The 24,356-nt window shown below is 41.0% G+C and overlaps 1 protein-coding gene across 2 annotated transcripts; it reads left to right on the top strand.

Annotated features, from left to right (window-relative positions):
- The first annotated feature begins 3,962 nt into the window (after positions 1 to 3,962).
- Positions 3,963 to 9,957, top strand: ccnd1 (cyclin D1). Of its 2 annotated transcripts, none has more exons than XM_063470601.1 (5): positions 3,963 to 4,479; positions 5,798 to 6,013; positions 6,645 to 6,804; positions 6,989 to 7,137; positions 7,215 to 9,957. In XM_063470601.1, the coding sequence occupies exons 1-5, from the start codon at positions 4,282 to 4,284 to the stop codon at positions 7,368 to 7,370; spliced, it is 879 nt and encodes a 292-aa protein (XP_063326671.1). In that variant the 5' UTR covers positions 3,963 to 4,281; the 3' UTR covers positions 7,371 to 9,957. The 2 variants fall into 2 exon arrangements, with proteins under 2 accessions (XP_063326671.1, XP_063326679.1); XM_063470609.1 differs by having other exon boundaries at positions 3,968 to 4,148.
- Positions 9,958 to 24,356: the final 14,399 nt, after the last annotated feature.

Here is a 24,356-nt window from a genome sequence, read left to right as displayed (position 1 = left end):
CAGTGAGCACGAGGACACAAACCCAGTAAACAGATTTGTGTGATGATAACTCCCCATGGAACTCGTATTTCTCTTTCACGTGCGTACACATACATGATCTCTGCAGCCATCCTGAAACACAGAGGAGGTCAATGTATTGAGAGGCAAATGATCATCATTGTGACCCCTGGCATCTGAGAGAATGCTGATTTACAGCTCACAATGGACTCAGCCCAACCAAAGACCTCAGCGTGCACAATAGAAAAATGTATAGCTTTTAGTCAAGTGGGTACTTACTTTTACTTTTAAAGAGATGTAAAATTCCACAACAGCACCTAATGTTAGCTGTGAACTTAAACTCTTAGCAAATACTTGCCAATTGTAACTACCTTTTCTTTGCAATACTTTTTTTTTTTTTTTTACAAAACTTTGGTCTTCAAATAGCTTTGAGTGTTAATTGGGTTATACTTCAGAAAAACTACATGTGGGAGAGGGGGAAGGCATTGTATACTGGCTCTGTTCAATTTATTATTGTATTTTTTTTTTTGTGGCACTTGTTATGAAAACACTTGTTTGAGCATAATGGATGTGCACTGTTTGCTGGTCAGATCCGAGTTAGATACCACAGCGTCATTCACAGAAACTTTTCAAAGCAGTACTATCTAGTCTGAAGTGTGTGTGCGTGTGAGAGAGAGAGAGAGAGAGAGAGGGGGGGGGGGGGGGGTGTGGTATAGGTTGCATGCATTTCTCTTTACTTTTATGCCGTTCCCAAACACCTACTGATTCATCACACCAGGGGGGTTTTTCTGTTATCCTTGCCCTTGGTCCTAAATGTCTATCACTCATCCAGCTAGAAAACAGGTGCTGTTAGGTCAGTTATGGTGCAAATGGTGGACACTCACAGACACAAACACACAGAATGACCTCCGTCTGTCTGGTTTAACGGATCACTTCACAGGACAGTCTCCCTATCCATCTTTGCAGGGTCATTGTGGCCCTGCCCTCAGCTAAGAAAGGAATTTCATTCAGATGGAAAAAAACACTCTCCTACTTCTCTGTGTGAGGGAAGCCTTCTCACACACAAACACACATTATTACTTCAAAGCTTTGATTCCACGTCACAGACGGATAGATATTAACTTTGTTGTAAGTGAACCGACTGCACTACAAAAATATTCAACATGCACCAGATCAAAATTTCTGAGTATGCCACAGTTATGCAAAAATTGCACAGAATAGGAAAGATAATCAACCACACATGAGTAAAAGAAAATCAAGTACTCAGAAAAACACACCACATCACAGACAAAAGTTTACCTCACTGTGGCACATCTAGGTATGCAATAGTATGATTGTGTTATCTATGAGCAAGGAATGTGAAGGAATACGCCCTTATACAGTTAATCTCTAAAGGTTTCAGCATTATGCAAAAAGTGCACCACATGACAGAAAGCTGAGAAGTAAGGGTTACAAATGGCATGGGGGAGGGTTTGAGTTGGAGGACAGAAATGAGCACACACACGCAGATACACAGATACACTCTGTAAATGCACCAGAGTATTTCCATCACCTTCACCGTCTTTATCATTGATTAATAAATGTCTGCATACAGTTTCAATTACAGGGTTCGTTGTGAATTTGTATACTTCTGGGAAACTAATAAATGCCAGTTTACTGCATCATTAGCTAAAAGAATATCCACATCTCACATTGCAATTTTGAAGAACGTGATCAACACAAACATGTGATGGGGCCATCATTTACCCATGCTTAACCTCTCCACTAATTATCATGAAAGGCCTGGTAATTGTGTTTAATCTTGCTGATAAACAGGCCAACAGATGACTTTGGTTATATGTGTCAACAGAGAGTTAAAGATGGATATCTTATGCCACAAGTCCTGCCAAAGATTACGTTCAAGAGAATGGGTGGATGTCATTAATAATTTATTGCTATATGTTTGAATCCACATTATCAAGCCGTGGCCTTGATATGGTAAATTGCATATACTAGCCATGGGCTCTGCAGTAGTGGGATAGTCTGAATCAGTACGTATGCTGGTGTCATGTCACCCTCCACTGTCCCTTTAAACACCCCTCCCTGTTACCATAAAGCTGCTAGAAGAGCCTCACAGCAAAAGTCACATGCTCCAGCTCTCTTTGTTTCCCTGAGAAAACCCGTATCTGACTGTGCACGAGGGGGCTGAAGAGACACAAATGCCACAGAGGAAAGCTGTCAGTGAAGCGGACTAGAATCATTCATAGGATCAGTTTTATTAGCATCTGTGTCTGCAGAATATACATAATAACAACGTGGACTAGAATGACATCATGGTAAAAATACTATATAAAACAATGATAAAAGTTTTACAGGTGACATGCACACACTATAAATAAAACAGTAAAGCTCAAATTGGTAACCAGCAATTCAACACTGAAATGGATTACTAGCATGATTCAGTTACAAAGCAGCTACAATAAAACAACAATACAGAGTATAATAATAATAAAAAAAAAGTATACAGCAAAGGCCAATGTGTTTTCTAAAGTGGAAGTAATACACAAATAAGTGTTTGAAAAAAAGAGCCAATCTGTGAAACATTTGTGAATAGATGGATACAGGTTTTACACAACAGAATCATTTATTCATACACTTATACGCTCATTCGAAGCCACAGCAGAGTGCAGATATGCTCCTAATGTGACTTCTTGCTTTGTCCACAGAGGTGAAGCCTGCTTCAGGCATTACGGTACCCACTAGCTCAGACAGGAATTTCAGGAATGTGAAAAGCTCCAATGCATATTGAAAATAGATTAAAATGTGCACAGAGTGCCCATTTAATTTTTAACTTAAGCAGCTAAATACACTTTCATAGTTTTCATCAAGCTGTAAAAGTCAGAATATACATCTCTGCATGGCTTCATTAATACTTGATCTAAATTGTTTCCTGGTGGTTCTGGTGAACAAAATACCATCGGTAGTAAAGGTCTGTATTGTTTATTTTAAAAGACTGTGTCAAAGGACTTTGATTGGATTATCAATAGCAATGTCAAGATTTCCAGTGCACTGAACTTTTCCCTACATGAAAAGATACACCAACATCTGCCTAGTAACAGCAATTCCTCCCATTGGTGTAACGCCAGTCTCCTCCCGTTTGTGTGTGTGTGTGTGTGTGTGTGTGTGTGTGTGTGTGTGTGTGTGTGTGTGTGTGTGAGAGAGAGAGAGAGAGAGAGAGAGAGAGAGTCAGGAAAGTCTTTAATCTTGACTATTTTCCTAACATTTTATTATATTGAGGTACACACACACATATAAATATATGATTACACTGTTCAGTGCTAACAGAATTCCACTGAAGATATTCAATTAAATTCAGTTTGATTTGAGCAGCCCTAATTCTCAACAACAGTCGCTTTATATTGTAAGGTAAAGACCCTACAATAATACAATGTATGTACTGCTAAAGAAAAAAGAAAACTGGCCTTTAAGTTAGTTGATAATAGAGCTATGATTATTATAGCCTGATAAGGGAAACTCTTTCCAGTGTTCTCCCATGCTTGATGGAGTCAGAGGAGTGAATGACTAAAGCAGCAACTCACTGTTGTCCCACGTGCTCACCTTATGTTTGCTCAGAGGTTCTGCTTTCATTCAGTCACAGACAGAGGAAGTACAATATGAAAAGAGAGGGCTGTGAGCCTCTATCGCCCCCTACTGATAACAAGCAACCACCCCCTGGCCATATCCTTTCCAAAAGGGACAGACGTCTCCCTGACCCCGGACCTCCCACCTCCTCTTTAGAAGCTACCAGGCTATAGGAGGAGGGGGGAGAGACGCGAGGAGGGAGGTCTTCCCTTCTCTTTCTCTTTTCTTATATATATGTATAGCGCTATAATAGAATCCCTTCCTCGCGCGCTCTTTTGCAGACTGCTTATCTCTTTGATCCGACCCCCTGCCGCCTCTGCCCACCCCCAACACTTAACAACAGCTGACGTCATCTCCTCCGCCGTGCGCGTTCGCTGATAAACTTTGTGTGTGTTCTCGTGCGTGTTTGGTGAGCGCGAGGCAGGGGTTTTTGTCTCGCAGTGCGAAGTGGTTTGTTCCAGAGGGCTCGCGCACACAGTCGGAGTAACAGCACGCAGTAGCGGCAGCGGCAGCCCAGTAAGAAGAAAGTGGTGAGAAAAGTAGCTGGCTGTGGGTTTCTGTGTGCTCCAGCTTCTTCTTACTGTTACAGGGTGACGTCTTAACCCGGAGATAGGAAAGTTTTATCGGCAGTGATAATTATATTCAAAGCAGAATTAGCCTACTATGGAGGACCAGCTGCTGTGCTGTGAGGTGGACTCAATCAGGAGAGCTTACCAGGACGTCAACCTGCTCAATGACCGAGTTCTACACACCATGCTGAAGGCCGAAGAAAACTACTTGCCTTCGCCAAACTACTTCAAGTGTGTTCAGAAAGAAATTGTACCAAAAATGCGAAAAATAGTTGCCACCTGGATGTTGGAGGTTGGTTTATTTGACTTTAACTTTTTGCTTCCAACTCCCCGACGGCGTATCGCTTGCTTAACCTCTAGTGTGTACACCCAAAGGTGGTATATTGGTCGTTATATGAAAGTTGTGCGGCTCCGTCTGCTATTTTACTGTGCATGTTACATAAAGGCTCTGAAAAGTCCCGATGAGTGCTGGGTGGTCCTTCACCTATAAGCGGAGATCGGCCACTCACTTTCCACCATAAGTCGGCTGCCTTTCTTAGTTATTATTTTGGATTCCGCATGTTTTTGCTTCTTGCATTAAATGTTAACGAGATCGGAAAAAATATTCCGAAATAACAGCAATGTACACGTATGCAGTCTGGTCTGTGCCAGTATTATGCGCCATCTTTGTTGTCGTACAGGAGGAAGATTTTAATATCTTTAAAAATCAATAATGTCAACAGAAATGACAATAACTTTGTAATATCGGAAAGAAATGCCTGTATAAGATCAGACAGCTCCACGGTGCCTGCTGGCGCTCGTTTAGCTGCTATCCGCTGCTAAACTTTGTTGTGCTTGCCGACAGTCCGTGCTGTGTGTGAAGGTCGCCACGAAAAATGGATATTCTTAGAAAGCGTAAAATGAAGAAATGACATTTTGAAGTCTGCTTTAATACTTGCGATGTTTTTAAACATTTACATGTAGTTTTGGATTGAATTCTGTGCAGTCTTGTATTTTTTATTAATTTTTGAAATTGTGCATCTGGGCGCCGGGGGAAGTGCTGCCTGCAACACGTGAAAGCCCGTCGCAAAAAACATTTTCTTTTGAATTCACTTGGACTGCAGTCGGGTACATTTGTGTCCCATCCGATTAGTCATTCGATAAGGATCATTTACATCCTATTTTAACACGGCCAGATAATTTTTAAATATTTCTAAATATTTTTTGAAAAGATGACGAAGTTGAAATTGGAGTGTGGAACTTGCATGGACGCCACCTTTGTGTCTCAGTCAGAACTGACTGCAAACTAATTCTCGGCTGCTTTCTGTGCTGAACACTCCAAACTACTTAATAAATACATTGCGTGTGAACTTGCCATTATTCCGGTGTGGTCTGAAATTACGTTTTGTTTTGTTTTTTAAATAGAGTGGTGAGGAAATTGAAACAACTCAAACATAATTAATGTGCAGACTGTAATTTGTTCTAATGACGTTTGTCGTCAGTGCGGCTGTTGAACGCAAACAGCTGTGCACGGATTAAGACGCAGAGACAAAGACTCCGCAATGCACATGAGTTGGAAGTTCCTCGAACCGAGCAAAAGCATACTCTAATAGCTTTGTCTACCCTCCCAGGTCTGCGAGGAACAGAAATGTGAGGAGGAGGTTTTTCCGCTCGCTATGAACTACTTGGACAGATTTCTATCAGTTGAGGCCACCAGGAAAACAAGACTACAGCTGCTCGGAGCCACATGCATGTTTCTAGCATCCAAAATGAAGGAGACCGTGCCCTTAACGGCGGAGAAACTCTGTATTTACACGGACAACTCGGTCCTGCCCGGGGAACTGCTGGTAATTGACTTCTGCACACTTGGATGTTGCATAACACAATACAGCACATAGGCAATATGCACTGAAGAGCACATGAGCAGAATACCTAATGTTTGCAGTTTATCTGGTTAGTGTCACCATGGTGGGTGGGAGGGAGGAAACTGTATTGAAATGACGTTGAACTAAGAGCAGAAATGTGCAGCAGTGTCTGAATGGCTGCGGATGACTTTCCCATGGTGGCTGCGAGGCCGCTCTGATTTCATGAATGGTTTCAGTGGCTGCCAAGAAAAAACTGGTTCACAGCAACACCTAGTGGTCATAGGACAGACCTGCACATGCTTGCCAATAACCAACATTGGCTCCAGTCAGTCTCACGGTCTTCTTCTATTGTGTGCTCCCCTTCAAAGGAACATATCTCAATTATTCATGTTCATACACTGCAGCATATGTTTTTGTGGATGACTGTGTTTGTATACATTTGGAAGGGATGGGGACATAGAAACTTGATGTCAAATGTCATTTTAAGAAAAAGCAGATTAGATAAAACTTTTAAAACCTAAAATAACTTCTAGAATAAATACATGTCACCACAGACACTTGGACTGTATACGGATCAGTTTGAGTGACTCCCTCTGTTCTGGTCCGTCCACAGCAAATGGAGCTGCTGGTTCTCAACAAGCTCAAGTGGGATCTGGCTTCAGTAACTCCTCATGACTTCATCGAGCACTTCCTGTCCAAGCTGAAGATCTATCCCTCCACCAAGCAGATCCTCAGGAAACATGCCCAGACCTTTGTGGCACTGTGTGCTACAGGTGTGACATGGACTTTGTCCTTAATGCAAGCCTGGTCCTTTAAGAGAGTGTGTGTGTGTGTGTGTGTGTGTGTGTGTGTGCGTGCGTGCGTGCGTGCAGAAAACAGAGTTCTGAGTTTCTTAGGTTAGCAATGAGCGTGCAGTTTTTTTCATCTCTGGAAAACTTTGTTGTGCTGTTTTAACAGATGTCAACTTCATTGCCAGCCCTCCCTCAATGGTGGCAGCAGGGAGTGTAGCAGCAGCTGTTCAAGGGCTCTACCTGAAGAGCCAAGATGCGTCCTTGTCTTCCCAGAACCTCACTAACTTCCTGTCGCAGGTCATTCGTAGCGACCCGGTATGGAAACATTTTGTCATTTATTTGATGTTTGCAGTGCAATTGGTCTTGACTCAGTCTCAATTCTGTGCTTGCAGGACTGCTTGCGGTCATGTCAGGAGCAGATAGAGTCTCTGCTGGAGTCTAGCCTGCGACAGGCACAACAGCACAATGGCACAACAGAAACTAAACGAGTTGACGAGGACGCGGACTTGTCCTGCACCCCAACAGACGTCAGAGACATCAACATCTGAGGCGACCCGGACCTACGTCGCACAATGAGCAGTGATGGAGGGAAAGTTGTCAGAGGGTGGTAACGGGCGGGCCAGGGATGGGGCACCCCACTTGAACTCCCTTCCTCCTCCAGCGTGTCACTCACATGCCTGCTGTCCACTACGGCTGCCAAGATAGGATGCTCATCCCTGTCACATATCCTGCCAGCGTCCCCTCCCAGGCCAGGAAAAGAAATGAACTCTACAGAGATGTACCAGAGAGAACAGACACTGAATATCAATGAGCTCTGTGGGGCTGGAGCTGAAGCCACAGAGGCAAAATGTTTTTCTTATTCCCTCACACATTAAATTAGGAATTTTTCAATTAAAGCAGACTGAGCATGCCTACTAAAACATCCCAAAGTGTCATGTACAGTAGGTTCTCATAGTCTGTCATCAGGGCTTCACGTGAAAGCAAGAGGCTCGTCTTTTACTTCCTTTTCTGTTATGTCGGAATGCTTTAGAGTTCCTGCCCAAGTTTCCATGTTTGTCTTGTAGTGCAGACACTCATATACCCTGCTTGCTTATGTTTAGTCACTTTATTATGTATCATTTTAAACCTCTCAGTTAGTTAGTTTTATGCTTCTGTTCTTCAAAGCTTTTTTTTTTTTTTTTGTTTGTTTGTCTTAAAGCAAACGTAGGGTGAGATGCTCACATTCTATCACCCTTAAAGACTTTGGACTGCTATTGTAAGGTTTGGACTAGGGAAATTCTTTGGTCAATCTTTGATTTTTGCTTTATCCATTTACCTGTTATTTGATAAAATCAAATATAAACAGAGCAGTCCACAGTCTGTTCTTTCTCTATGTAGTTAGACGTAATATCATTCCAACTTTGTTTTCTAAAGAAAAGCACTTTTGGTCAGTGATGCTGGCTCAGCTAAAAGTCACAGTGATAGTTTGTAAAACAATATGAAAACAGAGTCTTTTGATGATGGAGAGTGTGGGGAGTACTTGCTGACAGTTACACCCAGTTATGCCTGGATCTGATTCATGGTGTGGGACACAGAATTGAGCACTGTGGCAGAAACTGAAAGCTGCACAGCACTGTGGCTCACTGTAGCTGCCTTCCAGTTCTCGGTGTTTCATACAGGCAGAGCTGCTCTGACGTCATGATTTTATAGGTTTAAATGTGTGCAAAGCCAAATGTTAAAGGCCCAGAGCTAAACGTAAAAAGTACTATTTTAATAGTTCAAATCATTTTTGTATAGTAAAACATATTATTTATCTTTGTAGGTTCATGCTGACCATGGCTTCATGAGCTGACGTTAAATTCAAGCTTATTTCTTACTCCAGAACAGGTCAAACTGCAACTAGTCTCTGTAATTCTTCTCCATTGCTGTAGCCCAGCTCACATACGTGTCATAGATTATGAGGGCAATGAAGCTTAAAAAAAGAGAGTGGTGAAAATATTAACTTGATTTTGCACAAACCTAAAAGACGTGGTCTGCGTTTTTTGGGACTTGCCTAGAGGAAAAAGGGAAGCGAAGGCGGCAAAAGAAGTGGCAAAAAGTTTAAGGGGTTCCCAATGGGGTGCGTCTTACTGCTGTATATTTTATACAAGGGCTCCTACACAGCACGGGGATGTTGTCATGTTCAGGTTGATATATACTTTATACATAAGGATGGACAGATTACCACGAGCAAGGAGAGCTCTCTACTACATGGAGTCAAAGTGTGGGAAATGTGAGTTCTGTGAGCATGTCACACTGTGTAGGAACCTTGTAAAATAGGTTTCTGATTGTACGTTAAGGATAGAGTAGGAGAGAAACACTCCTTGTATTCCGCTGCTATAGAAAATAAATTCCAGCTACATGTTTAAAAAATTGATTAAAAACCATGCTTTTTTCCTGTTTGCTGCTACATTTTGGTTGTTTTATACATATGTCGATATAATGCCATTTTAGGATTGAATTTTCTCATAGAAATTGTTATTGACATCCTCATTTGTTTATTTTTCTTGTGTATTCTATGTGATCATTTTTTTGTTTATAACTACATAACAATTTTCCATAATATTCCAAAAACAAGGAAAAATGAGACAATGTACAGAAATGCTTTGATCCACAATACCTCATGTGACAGTCAACAACTATCTCTAATTTGTAGTCTTTTTTTTTTTTTTCCATTTAGTTATATTCTATTCTACTTGTTGGTTCAGTGCCTACTAGCTGCGTTAAACCTATTTGAGGTGAAGCATCTGCAATGGAAACCAGCGAGTCCAGGGCATGCTTTGATACTGGTGCCATAACAGAAAATGGGATATGTATAACTCTGTTGAGTGCTAAGCTGTCTCGGTGAAAGAGACTTTATCTTTCCTTTTAGGCCCATAGTGGCCTTCCTTTTCCCCTTTTTATATTTATATACAAGAAAAAGCTTTTTGCTCCAACTGTCAGTGAGTTGATTTGAATTTGTACGTAGATTCAGTGTCATGCTCAGTAAGCCATAGACTGTTTTAATGTTTTCACAAATCATTCCACACATTTGTGTCTGCTTCATGCCAGTTTTTTGCAACTGGAACGGTGTATTCATCCTTGTGTCGACAACACAATAAAAACATTAGATGGAATCTGGAAAACTGGTTGCCTGTTTTGGTCCAGAGGAGCTCAAACCTGCTCACTATAACTGAATGTGTTTTTGCAAGACTGAACAATATGTTAAATGGAGTGGTTCTATAGCACTTTTCTACTCTACCTGAGTACTTGGCACTTTATTCAGCATGCCTCATTCATAAAAGCACTGTGCTTTTTCTACGGCGTGCTTTCTATCTAACATTTCTACTGTGATGGATGCATCAATGAGCCACTTGGGGTTACCCCAGTCTGCCTTTTAAAGGATATTTAAAAGGCAGACTGGAGCAGCCAGGAATCAGACTACCAAACTTTCAATTAGTCGATGACCTCCTCTACCTACCTACTCTACCTATACTAAACACACTAATACACGTCACAAGTGTGTAATACAGTTTTTAAGGGTTGCAGAGTAATTTCTTTCTTGTTCAGGGATTATTTTTCAGCAGTAGTTTACAGTCTGGCAGTAGGACTGTGTGTGGTGTAACTTTCAGTGTTCATTAGCAGCACTCAAAAACAAGCTAGCTACTACTGAAGTTTTGCCTGCTAAAACCATTTATCAAACTCTGGCAGGGTTCATTTTATTTCCACCTCACTCTAAAACAAAAAGGCATGAGAGATGGAGGCCAGAACTATGAAGACCAGAGCTAAGATTTGTGGCTTAGTAAGATAACTTCAGGGTTAAACTTGGGATTTAGATGTTGCAAAGATAGATCATTTCTTAATAGGCTATGTTGCCATGCTGCAGACCTAACCTGCTCTGTAAAACATTCTGTTTGAGATAAGAAAATGATAGGTCAAAAATCACTTCCACTACCATTCCTGAAAGATCTCTTGGACTTTGGTGCGTAGACAGTAAGAGTCTAACCATGAACAATAAGTTGATTGATGGGAAGATGGAAGTTGAGATTTCAGTTCTGGAAAAGGTAATCAAAGTAGGTTCAACTGGGACTGAATGTATACACCCACAATTGACAAATGCAATTGCAATGAATATATTATTTCCAAGGCCTGACATGGCTCATGAGTGAGTGAGTCACCCAGGAAGCCCTGGGGACTTTCAATTCAATTCAGTTCAACTTTAGTTTTAAACTGCCAAATTACAACAACAGTTGTCTTAAGGGGCTTTATATTATAAGGTAAAGACCCCACAATAATCATCATGATATGATCCTTAAGAGGGAAAGCAGTCTGAAATCTGTATAATTGTGTTGTTTGCAAACTCGGCCATCTCCAAACGTAGGACCAACAGGATCCTATGATTGGAGGGGAATTCTGAAGTTGGATGAAGTGGTACAGTGTTCCCAGCGGGGAGAGGGTAGTGATTGACGTAGACCTAAAAAGAACATAAAGGTGAAGGTAACAGGTGAAACATCACACCTGTTCAAACTGAGGTGTTGAGCAGATATGATGTTAAGGGGAGAACTATAGAAAGTCAGATAGTGATGGGATAGAAATGGCTGTGGTGAACATGTACTTCAAGAAGAGGGAGGAACATAGTGTGACTTATAAAAGTGGAGGATGATGCACACAGGTGAACAACATCTTGTACAGAAGGTGCAATCTGAAAGAGATGGGAGACTGCATGGGGTGGGGTGATGTCAGGGGAGACTGTAGCTAGGCAGCATGAGATAGTAGCTGTAGGATGACTTTGGAAATAAAGAAGAGGAAGTGAGTGGAGGCAACGATTAAATGGTGGACCAAGAGGCTGATGGCAAAGATGGAGAAACTCTGAAGGCCAACGACAGAGGAGACATGGCCAGTGACGGAGACTCTGGGCGATGGGACACCTCAGGCAGTCTTGCAAGTGGCCAGCGACAGCAAAAGAGACGGAACTCCTCAGGCGGTTTGCCATGACGAAAGGGATGACCTTCTGGCACAGACAGAGCAGAATGAGATGAAGCAGGACCAAACTGAATACATCCCTCGGGCTCTGGCAGCACGGATGGTGCTGGCTCAGAAACCCACAGCTCCGGTGGCATGGGCGGGCTCAGGACCCTTGGGCTCCGGCCCAAATGGCGATGGGGTTTGGACCCTCTGGCTCTGCAATAGGTCTAGGCTGCTGGGGGATTCCTACGATGCACTGAATGTTTCTTCTTTAGTCACCTTTTTAACTCACTATGTGTTTATATACTTCTCTGCATGCAATTATTAGTTCTTATTAATCTCTGGCTCTCTTCTATTGCGTGTCTTTGTCCTGTCTTTCTCCCCTTACCTCAACCAGTCACAGCAGAGTTTTTCTTTCCCACTGTTGCCCATGTGCTTGCTCATAGGGTGGGTCATATGATTGTTGGTGTTTCACTGTTTACTCTGTATTATTGTAGGGTCTTTATAATATAGAGTGCCTTGAGGCAACTGTTGTTGTGATTTGGTGCTGGGTTAAAGGCCCAGCACCAAATCACATGGTGAGTGTTTAAAACGAATAGGATCCCGTAAGCTGTATCTAGTGTTTGAAATAGTGCGGGAAAAATTTAGGCTGGTAGAAGAGTACTCACTGTAGGATTATGAATACAACATACTGAAAATTCTGTGGTAGCACATTTGTTTAAAGCTGTTTGGGATATCGTCAGTGTTGGGAAGGTTACTTTTAAAATGTATTCCGCTACAGATACAGAATACATGCCCCAAAATGTATTTTGTAACGTATTCAGGGGCGGATCTAGAAGGGTGGCATGGGGTGGCAAGTGCCACCCTAAAATGATCCCTTGCCACCCCAAGTGCCACCCCAGTTTTGCATATGACAGTGTTGTTTATTAAAATAAGATAGCATTAACAGTTTGAGCGTAGTTACAGTCAACAGTGAATATAAATGCTAAAACTGAATATATTGGATAGTGTTCCCCCCCTGCACCATTAACAAATGGTTCAGCGCATAGCGGGACCGGCTTTTTTCTTGTTTTCAGTAGCAAGTGATGCTTCTGATTGTGCCAGAGCACATTTTGAACAACACCATGGGAATTTCGGATTTTACACAGGTGTTTGGATGTTACACTCTGGAAATGGAAGGAAGGTGAGTGTTATTAACCCTCTGTGGTCCACGGACACGCTGCACCTCCAAATCACATGACTATTTTAAGCTGACATAGCAACAAGCTGCAGCCACGCTGACTCTCTATTTCAGCCCACATTGAAAGTTCGGACTTCAAAGTTTTTAAATTTTAATTACAGGCCAGTAAATCCAGAGTTGTGATAATATATATAAGCCACGCTTTTTTCTAAATACTGTCGTCAAGTTTTTGTGTGTGTGGGTTTTAAGCGTTTTCTAAGGACAGCACGAAAACAGTAAAGAAAGAAAAAAAAGCCACCTCTTTCCTATCGGTGGAAAAATGTACCATGTCGACCAATTAAAAAAAAAAAAGTCAACACGTGGGATTTGGTTGTTTAGAAAGAGGGTAAAGTTTTGGGAGTGACGGTAACGGCAGCGAGACAGAGCAAGCGAGTGAGAGAGAGAGAGAGAGAGCAAGAGAGTTTTTAGATGTGGGAGATTTGTGACGTTTAGTGTGGAGTGTATACTTAGTGTATTGTGTTGTCTTGTGTAGCTGTTCTGTTGTGTAGTCGTTTTGTTTTGTGTGTCAGTGAGGGCACTAATGAATGTCACTAAGGCACATTTGCAATGTAAACACTGTCACTAAGTAGAAAACGAGTGGAGTGATACACCTCCTGTTGTCAGGCCTGCAGGTTTGTCCCTGTGCTCTTCTCCTCTGTCTTTTGGTGGACAAACTTTTTTTTACTGGCACACATCATTTGTGGGGCATCTTATTGCGAAATCTGATTGTTCTCTCATTTTAGTTTTAGTAATATTTTTAAATGGTTGTAGAAAATGAAAAAAACAGCAGGTGTATTGGCTGCATTTTTAGATAAATAGTTGTATATGTTTACAAAATGTACAATTTATATTTGCATTTCAAGTTATAAAAATTTACTCAACATCTCTGTTTTTTTTACAGTAAAAAATACTACTAGGATTTTAAGTTCTTTGTGTGATTTCAGATCAGTAATAGTACTATTAATAGTAATAGTAGTACTAATGCAGTATGTCAGTGAAAAAAACAACTAAATTCAGTTGAGCTGAAAAGAATAATACCAAACAAGGCAAGGGGAAAAAATAAAATGAAACAATTTGAGGGGGAAATACAAACGTAAACTCAAAAGGAGTCAAAAAAGACCGGTTGTATTTCAGACCTCAGTGGGTTAATCCAACAAATCATGAAAAATTAGGTTTAAATTTTTGTTCATGACAGTGCAGATTTCTGACATTTTGTGTAATTTAAGCTGTAACAATGTGATTGTTTTCTAACAAAAAACAGTGTGAAACTTAAGTTAGACTTGTGTTTGTAAATGAACCACCCCATGTTGTGTAGATTTCTGGATTTTATACTTATTGGGCTACATATTTATTTATTATAAAGGGTATACAGTACATAAAATCAAAACTCACATGTTTTATGTAACTAAAGTGTGTAATTATGTGGGCTACAGACAATAATTAAGTTATAGACTATATTTATATGAAAAACGTGTATACTTACTGCATTTGAATCATTTTAACCATATGTAACCACCTGCATATGTGTTTGGGGGGGGGGGGGGGGGGGGGGGAGGCTTTGATTTTGCCACCCCATTTGATTTCTTTGCCACCCTCATGCCACCCTAAGAAACTTTCTCTGGATCCGCCCCTGAACGTATTCCGTTACGTTACTCAATGAGAGTAACGTATTCTCAATACTTTGGATTACTTAATATATTATCATGCTTTTTACAGCTACATGAATGTACTATTCATGTGATTTATTACTATTACTGAAGGTTACTCGCCATACCAATACCAACTAGATTTTTAAACTCTTAATATAAATGAGTAACAGTAGGGTAGATATTAGGTAAGGCTGCACTTTTTGTAGCGATCTCATATAGAAAACTATTCCGCGCGTATATAAAACAGGTCCGCAGCTCTGAACCGTAGTAAATGGACATCTGGCTAATACGTCGGGTTCCGTGTCTGGTTCGTAGCTGAAAACTAGCTTTACTTTGTTGTCTGGGTCAACTTTGCTTGCGAGAGACAGAAAGAGGCGTTGACAGGCTGCTCCAACTGAACTTATTGTTTTGGAGGAAAACACAAACACAGTGTAGTCGAGTCGAGTCTTAATAGCTTACTTACAACTGGGCTCATCAGGCACTGTTTTTGGCTGCAGTGGTTATTATTATATTTACATGCTTCCATCTCCCGTTTCTGTTCGGTGACAACTCATACTTTTCGACTCTCCTTTTTCTCCCTCCCTCACGCTCACAGACACATAATGGGTATGGCAGTCCATTCTCCCTGCAGCACGGACTAAACTGCCCATGAGGCTACATTCTTTAGGGCTATGCCTGTAACACTCTGCCTACTGCCTTCATATTAAATAATTTTTTAAATAATAATTTTTACAAATATTTCTTCACGTCATTATGCGGGCGCAAGTAGAGGTGACATGGGCCACGAGATTTATATACAGGCATTAGAGCCTCTTAATGTGTGTTTTGCTTGGGTTTTGTTTGGAATTGCCAAAAACAGAGAGGGCATAGCCTAACATATGAAACAGGAAAAGACCGCCATGTAATCCATGTATTTCAACAAAGTAACTGTATTCTGATTACCACCTTTTTAAACGGTAACTGTAACGGGATACATTTACTTACTTATATTTTGTATTTTAAATACGTATGTATTCCATTACTCCCCAACACTGGATATCGTACTTCCCATAAAAGCAGCAAAGTGAGGTAACTGTATGTCTTTTGTTTGTCGTTGTTCTTTGTTGGTTGAGTAAAAGTGAAGAAGAACTAGTAACCACGGGTCTATTCAACAGAGTGCAACACTATGTGTGCAAAAGACGGTATTACAGCTAAAACAATTATAAAATATGTAAATTAGTGCCAACTAGTGGTAGGATTAAGAATAAGTGATATCTGGCTAGGCATCCACTTGGATGAGTTCCTGCCCCAAGTGGAGGAGTTCAAGTATCTCGGGGTCTTGTTCGCGAGTGATGGGAGAAGGAAGACGGAGATCGACAGACGCTGCACTGGTCCGTCGTGGCAAAGAGGGAGCTGAGTGTAAAAGCGAAGCTCTCAATTTAACGGTCGATCTACGTCCCTACCCTCACCTATGGCCACGAGCTGTGGGTAGTGACCAAAAGAACGGGATTGCGTATTCAAGCGGCGGAAATGAGCTTCCCCGGGAGGGGCTCAGAGTAGAGCTGCTGCTCCTCCACATCGAAAGGAGCCAGCTGAGGTGGTTCGGGCATCTGACAAGGATGCCTCCTGGGCGCCTCCTGGGTGAGGTGTTCTGGGCATGTCCCACCGGGAGGAGGCCCCGGGGCAGACCCAGGACACGCTGGAGAGATTATATCTCTCGGCTGGCCTGGGAACGCCTTGGTGTTCCCCCGGATAAGCGGAAGAAGATAGATGGATGGATGGATGGATGGATGATATCTGGCTCCACCTGGTGGAAGGAGGGTGACACTGCAGCTCACTCCCCAGCCCGTGGTGGATGCAGATGGAACTGATAATAGATAATAGAAGGAATAAATAAAATAATATAAGAATAATTAATAAAAAATATATATATATATATATAGTTTGAGGATTGAAAAAAAAAATACAAAAGAAAATCAATTGACTGATTAACATAAAGACCAGAGTAATAATAAATCATAAATAAAAACAAACAATTTTAAAAAATAATATTTTTTTGAGTAATAAAAGAAATTGAAAATAATAAGAACAATAAAATAACTGAAGCTGAAATAAGTAACTAAGTAACTAATTACAAACAAAATAAATACATAAACAACAAAATATATAGGGTATATTTAGATTGATTGTAACATCAAGACAAAACAAATTAAAAGTAAGCTGGGAATTTGAACCACAATAGTCAGACATAAATAAGAAATTAAAATGGCATTTATGGTCCCAGAAATATGAGACAGCTCAAAGACTTTTTCAAGTACCAGATGTTGAAAGAAGCGGAGATGCAGAATCATCCAACACAGCATGTAAAAGAAACTTAGACTGGACCAGCGGCTGCAGAGGCCGCACCTATGGTTCCACTTCTACATCCTTTCCGATTAATGAACTCACCTCAGCTAAAGAGAAAAGATGAAGAAACTACATTAAAGCAACTCCTGGAGTTTTTAGTAGTTAAACAGAGGGAAACTGACCAATTGAAACAACAGTTGGAAGAAGCAATCCAAAGACTGTAGATGTGTCAAAGACAGGATCAACGTTGCAAGGAAATCGAAAAATTGACAGAAGAGATGCTGAAACATCAGGTCGCAGAGAAGAACATGGAAGCCGCCAACACAAAGGCAAGGTCTGGATAAATATTGGTAGCATCTAGGGATCTGAAGGCTGAAATACAGCAGGCAGTACCAGCAGCCTTAGCACAGCAGCAACAGCAGCCAAACCCACCAGTTCCAGCTCTCCAGCCTTAATGAAGATGTTTACTATCTATAATAATTGTGGAGAAGTAGGATATTGGTGGAGAGAGTGTCCAAAAGCATGAAGAGACACCCAGCACTGGGTAGGACAACCTCAAGCGGGATCACAGTGGGAGGAAGCAATTCCCTGCAAGGAAGAAGATCTCTTCAAAAGCCCCAACTCAAGTTGCAATTCTTTCCCCTTGTGATTTAGCTGAATTATATTAGTTGGATGTTTCTGAAAAAGGTGGCATTGTAAAGGCTGACCTGTTTCAGAAAAAGGAGGGAGAATGACAAGTACTGATGAACTACACTTAAAGACTGAACAACATGGGGAAAAAATCAGCAATATTCAAGAAAAAACAAAGACTCCAGCATTTTGATGCAGTCAAACATCAACTATGGGATTGAAAAGAGCAACATGGCAGCTGGAACAACCTTCAAAGAACATGTTTCTGATGTTTTGCTGCATTTGCAGTTGAACAGCATGCAAATGTTAGAGGGTCAAATCCTAGGATAGTAACAGTGGACAGTGACTCGAGCAATATCCCTCTAACTGAACATTATGTTGCTTAAAATTGTGCCGTATTAGTGTAGGAAATGCATAAATCCTATTTTAATTTGTTTTGTTTCATTTGTTTTTTCTTTTTGAAACAAAAGATCTGTGATTTTATTTTAAAAGAAGTGAATTTCAGTTCCTGAATAATAAATGACTTGGATTAGTGTATTTTGATACAGATGACCTTTGGTACAGTGAATGAATGGCATTTCTGTTCAACATCAGCCAATTTATTAGGTCTGATCTTGTTGTAATGCTCAGTCATTCATAGCTCCGTTTGTGCACATTATAGTAACAGGACTGTCTCACAGATGTTGCCAAACTGTTACTGAACATCACCAGCATTTGCTATTGCTGTCTTACTGAGAGAAAACTTGATGGTTTAGGAATCACAAGGGTCTACTCTGTATGATTACTTTACATATGAACCATACCTATGCTAACTGTTATGTTCTAAGTTCTTTGTTTTCAGTGGGACCCAAGATGACCACACTACCTCTATATGCCAAAGCAGGGTAATTGCACGTCTAATTCATATAATGCCACCGAGGTAGGTGGTGTGGAGCTTAATGCTTCCACTGACTGTAACAGGGCACTAGTTGAACCTAACTCAGATACCAGTGTGGTTAATAATAATAATAATAATAATAATAATAATAACAACAACAATAATAATAATAATAATAGTAATAATAATAAACTTTATTTATAAAGCACACTTAAAACCAAGGGTATGCGAAGGTGCTTAACAAGTAACATAGAGAATAAAAGGAAGATAATAGAAATAGGACCAAAGCAAGTACTAGGTATGCAGGCAGATAGCTGTCACTGATAGATAGGAAAGCAGCAGATACAGAACAAACAAGGAATTAAATGAGCATAAAAGTGCATATTATAAAATCATAAAAGAAATGTTAACTAGAGGGAAAGGCAAGACTGAATAAGTGGGTTTTTAGTCGTGATTTAAACAGTGCAATAGAATCAGAGGCGCAGATATCAAGACGAAGGTTATTCCACAATACCGGGGCAGCCAGAGCAAATGCACGGTCACCCCGAGACTTCAGCCGAGATCTAGATTGCGTCAGAAGTAGTTGAGTGGCAGATCTAAATGTTCTAGCAGGAGTATGTGGCCTGAGAAGTTCACTAAGATAACTCAGCGTTAATTTATTAATAGTTTTGAACGTAAGGAGTAATCTTTTAAATTGAACATGGTACTTTATGGGCAGCCAGTGCAAGCCAGCTAGAACAGGAGTAATAGAGCAAAATTTCCTGGTACCAGTCAAGAGGCGGGCCGCCGCATTTTGGACTGTTTGCAGTCTAAGAAGAAGAGCAGATGGAAGACCGTAGTACAAGGATTTACAATAATCCAACCTGGAGGTCACAAAAGTGTGAATAAGCTTCTCCAGGTCCTCATGTGGAACATAATGCCTAGCCTTAGAGATAAGGCGCAGTTGGTGGAAGCTAGATCTCACTACAGCAGACACTTGCTTATTGAGTTTGAACGAGCTATCCAGCAGTACACCCAAGTTACTGACATAGTCACAGGAAGAGCTAGCAAAGGGACCCAGGGCAGCACGAAGTTGGACACGAGGGATTTTACTGTTGAACACCACAATCTCAGTCTTCTTATCATTTAAAACGAGGGAATTACTCAGGAACCATTCTTTGACCTCACGCATGCATTCTTGAAAGTAGTGCAGGGACACAGCAAGGTCGTCAGTAAGTTCAAAATAGATCTGTATGTCGTCAACATAACAGTGGAAGGCGATATTGTATTTTTCAAAGATTGCGCCTAGAGGGAGCAAATACAATGAGAAAAGAATAGGGCCTAAAACTGATCCTTGAGGTACACTGCAACAGACCGGTGCAGAGGAAGAGGAGAAGATGCCCAAGTTAACCAAAAAGGACCTGTCAGCGAGGTATGATTTAAACCAGTCAAGGGCAGTACCTCTAATACCCACAGTGTGCTCACGTCTTAAAAATAAGATGTTATGGTCCACCATATCAAAAGCCGAAGAGAGGTCCAATAAAACTAGGACCATAGAGCGTCCAGTATCAGTAATTACAAGAATATCATTAAGAATTCTAACCAACGCCGTTTCAGTGCTATGCACTGGCTTAAAAGCAGATTGAAATTTCTCAGCAATATTGTTCGTGTCCAAGTACGCCTGGAGCTGGGAGAGAACTAGTCTCTCCAGGATCTTGGACAAGAACAAAAGCTTAGAGACCGGTCTGTAGTTTAAAAGGTCATAACAGTCAGAGTTTCATTTTTTTAAGAATCGGGTGGACTACAGCATGCTTAAAAGCCAAAGGAACACAGCTTGAGAGCAAGAAAAAGTTCATAAGAAATAGGATACTAGGTCCAATTACATCAAAACAGTCCATAGCTATGCGAGATGGAAGAATGTCAAGCACAGTATTGGTGTTATTCATTTGGTGTTATTCATGGTTAAGGTGATTTCTGAGTTTTGATCTTGATTTAATAAAGATTTTGATACAAATTTGTGTTATTGAAGTTCTAATTAAAATTTGAATCCGCTGGGTCCATCTCGGGTTGCATTGTTTTGTCAGGTTTTGCAGGCAAGGCAGGACACAATACCCAAATTTGGAGACTAAGGGATAAATTAGTAAATTAGTATCTTTGCTGTTCCTAGGACTGCCCTATTCTGGACAGAGATCTCAGATGTTGTTCCTGGGATGTGCTGGAGCCACTCACCCAGTTGGGGGTCACTGCCCCGAGGGCTCTGATTACCACGAGGACAACTGTTGCCTTTACCCTGCACATCTTCTCAAGTTCCTCTCTCGCCCCTTGGTATTTCTTAAGCTCCTTGTATTCCTTCTTCCTTATGTTGCTATCATTTGGTATGGCTACATCTATCACTATGGCCGTCTTCCTCTGCTTGTCCACCAAAACTATGTCTACTGATTGAGACATGAGACAAATTGAGACATGGAGACATGACAGACTAGGGAACCAGAAACACGGAGATAAGAGTAGCTAACCATGGAACAAAGGGAAGGCACAGTGACAGAAAACGAAAGAGTAGGAACTATAAGTATAACACAGGCAGAAAACAATAAAGAGAACCAAAATCATCAAATCCAAGAATATGACATCAGCTAGAATTACACCTACCATGACAACTTTACAATATAAAGTGAAAAGAGGCAAGATTTGTTGACTGTTAACTGGTGCTATATGAATAGAACTGAAAAGAGCTAAAGGTGTTCTTGAAATTTGGGTTTATTAGAACAGGACAGATGGATGATCACAGCGCCCTCAGCACAGGGCTGACAGAAATTTTCCCCATATAATAAATAAAACACAACATATATTAAGACACATAATATTCCAAACGTTTGACATATTTCATGACCATTAAATGTTAGAGAAGCCTCTAGGTCACGGTTACGTCCCAAGTAAAAACCTCAGCTTGTGCTCACAGACCCTAAATTGCAACAAATAACACAATAATAATAACACAAGTGACTACACATTGACACCAGTGAGACACTGCGTGACAAATGACGGCTCACTTGGGCTGGGGGCAGCATTCACGCAGCTTTAACATCACTCTGGGTTCTTGGCTAGCTTAGCGTTAGCATGTTGTGCTTGTGAAGTGCTGAAGTTGTGTAGCAATATAATGCAGTTGTTTCTGTCCTGTAGCAGTCTCCCCTTTAAAATTGTACTCTGACCCTTTTATGCCAGACCTTCCCAACGTGTGGGGCCCGCCCCCTAGGGGGGGGGGCGCAGACCCATTGCAGGGGGGGGCGCGGTATGAAAAGGGGGAAAAAAAAACGCTTGGACACTAGTGATGTGCGATACCACTGATTTCCTGTCCGATCCGATACCAAGTAAAATTCAGGGTGGTATCGGCGATACTGATCCAATACCGATACTCTGTACAAAAACTTAATGTTTCATTGTATTTCATAATACAATATATAATTGTATTATGTAATTGTAATAATAACATAACCATATTGCTTCATAATGATTAGAGGACATCAGACAACTTTTTATATTGCTTAATAATGCAGAATAATCATATAGAAATAAAAAAACCTGAAGTTGTGCACTATTTGAGCATGTTGCCTGCCTGCAGCACTAAAGGACTCCGCGAGGGACGTCTGTCTCGCCCTAGCAGCACCTGTCCCTCTCCTCCTCTTCAGTTCGCCTCAACATAAGCTCATCATATTCTGTGATATGATTTACTCCGAGGTGTTTGACGAGGTCAGTGGTGTTGCCACAACACCTCACTGTCTTGCCACATATATCACAAACCGTCTTGGCTGTTTGTGGAGGTAAAACATGTCCATACATGACTCTGTTTACGCTCAGCCATTGTTGTGAGTGTGCACGCCAGGGGCTGCACACATACAGCCGTATTTCGCATATGACTATGAAAGGCGTAAGAGGAAGTAGTTCCTTCCAAATTAGACGATCCGAATGATATAGTTTCTTTCCACTGCGTTCATTTTAATGGAAAAACTACAAATTTACCCCACAGTACTAAAATATCGATATTTTAATATGAGAATCGATTCTAGAACATAAATTGCTGGTATCGGAAGAATCGATATTTCAGTATCGATCCGCACACCACTATTGGACACTGCTAGTACGGGACGCCCACACAAACGCAAAGCAGGAGATGAAGCATCGCTGAATATGTTTCCAAACCAACTTCATTCCAAGCCAAAGACTAGAAAATATGGTGAAGCATATCTTCCCTTTGGTTTCACCTGCACAAGTGCCAAGGTAGGTCTCCCCTGCAGAATTGGTTTTCCCTGCGTCGGGAGCACGCGCTGGGCTGTTCAAATCACGGACAAACAGTATCCCACATTCTTGATTTTTAGTTCACAAACACTTCTTGTAATGACTAACTAGTCCTGACATTTTGGAGATGTTAGCTCTTTATACAGTAAAGTTACAGTGGGATACAAATAATATCAGGCTGATCCTGCCACGATTTGTCCCCCGGTTCAAATCACGGACAAACAGTATCCCACAGTTGTTTATGTTTTTAAACCCATTTTGCACAGAGAGGTGTTTTTTGAAAAATGTATTGATAGCAATGTTGAATATTATTACACAGGAAAAAAACAACTACACGTAAAATAATTACACCGTGACGCCCCTGCCTTTCTAAATGGAGGAACAGTAACTGCGTGCGTGTATGTAAGCGTTTAAAAACTGAAGAAAAAAAATTGCTCGTACTCATGCTGCCCCGGCATCATGCCAGCGCATACTGGGGATGGCATAGGCACCGATCGGTTTTCTATCGCCCATTTGCTGGGAGTAAGGGCGCCCTCCGTTTGCGAGGTGCGCCTGCTGCTTGCGGCACAGGGAGGAGAGGGCGGGGCAGCGGGGGATTCTCTGGCTGGCTGGAGCAGCATCTAATAACCAACTCGCAAAATAAAACAAAATAAAAGCAAACCAACAAACACGAAAACACCTTATGATACAGACTTATAATTTGCACCGATGTTTTTTCGAAATTCTGTATGCGAAAAGTGAGCGCGAGAGCCCTCGGTGCGCCTGCTTGCTGCTGAAGTCAAAGTAAACTTTATTGTCATCTCCGCTACATACAGTCCAGTATATAGAGAGACGAGACGACGAGGCTCCAGTTACAGCAGTGCAAGTAAACAAACAATAAATATAAGAAGAGTGAGAAAATAAATATACACTTTAGGACTAGGGGTAAAGGGATCAATAACAATTTAAAATTTATATTTTATAGTTTGATGATTTAAAGTCTCACACACAACCCGTCGAAAGGGGAGGGGGGCCGGCTGCTTCCAGATAGAGCAGATTTCATTCATAATGTTGTAAATCCAAGCCCATTATGTATTCATGATTTGAATCCTGGGTTGTGTGAAATCCCAGAAATAAACTCTAGACAAAGTGAATCTGTGAACTAAGGTGTAGGTCTGTTAGGTTATGTTGTGGTGATTCTCCGGTTGGGGAATGGGTGTTCATACTGGAGTGCAAAATTAAAACCAAGATGGACAAGAAAAGTTCAAAGCCATCAGGTCCTCAGTTTAGAAAAAAGAGAAAAGAAGAGGAGGAGAAATGAGCAAAAGATACAGGTAAGCAGATGTGTCATTGGATAATGGCAGGGCATGTAGCCTGAAACTATCAGAATCAGAATACTTTATTAACCCCTAAGGAAATTATGTGGGTTACAGTTGCTCCAAGAAGAAATGGTAAAAATAGTAACAGTAACAGACTAAACTCCAAACAATACATTATGTTACAGATTTTAATATTAATTAGTCATTGTCAATTGTTGATTTGTCCTGTTCTCATTGTATGACAAATTATGATGGCTGTCTGGTAGCTGTTTGCATACTATGCATACTCTCTCTCTCTTCAT

Source organism: Pelmatolapia mariae, linkage group LG1 (genome assembly GCF_036321145.2).
Source record: "Pelmatolapia mariae isolate MD_Pm_ZW linkage group LG1, Pm_UMD_F_2, whole genome shotgun sequence".
Lineage (NCBI taxonomy): Eukaryota > Metazoa > Chordata > Actinopteri > Cichliformes > Cichlidae > Pelmatolapia > Pelmatolapia mariae.
This window is presented reverse-complemented; position numbering and strand designations above follow the sequence as displayed.

Coding starts and splice junctions, on each gene's coding strand:
- ccnd1 (XM_063470601.1), top strand. CDS start 4,282: ATGGAGGACCAGCTGCTGTGCTGTGAGGTGGACTCAATCAGGAGAGCT. Junction 4,480..5,797: donor TTGCCACCTGGATGTTGGAG/GTTGGTTTATTT, acceptor CTACCCTCCCAG/GTCTGCGAGGAACAGAAATG. Junction 6,014..6,644: donor TCCTGCCCGGGGAACTGCTG/GTAATTGACTTC, acceptor GTCCGTCCACAG/CAAATGGAGCTGCTGGTTCT.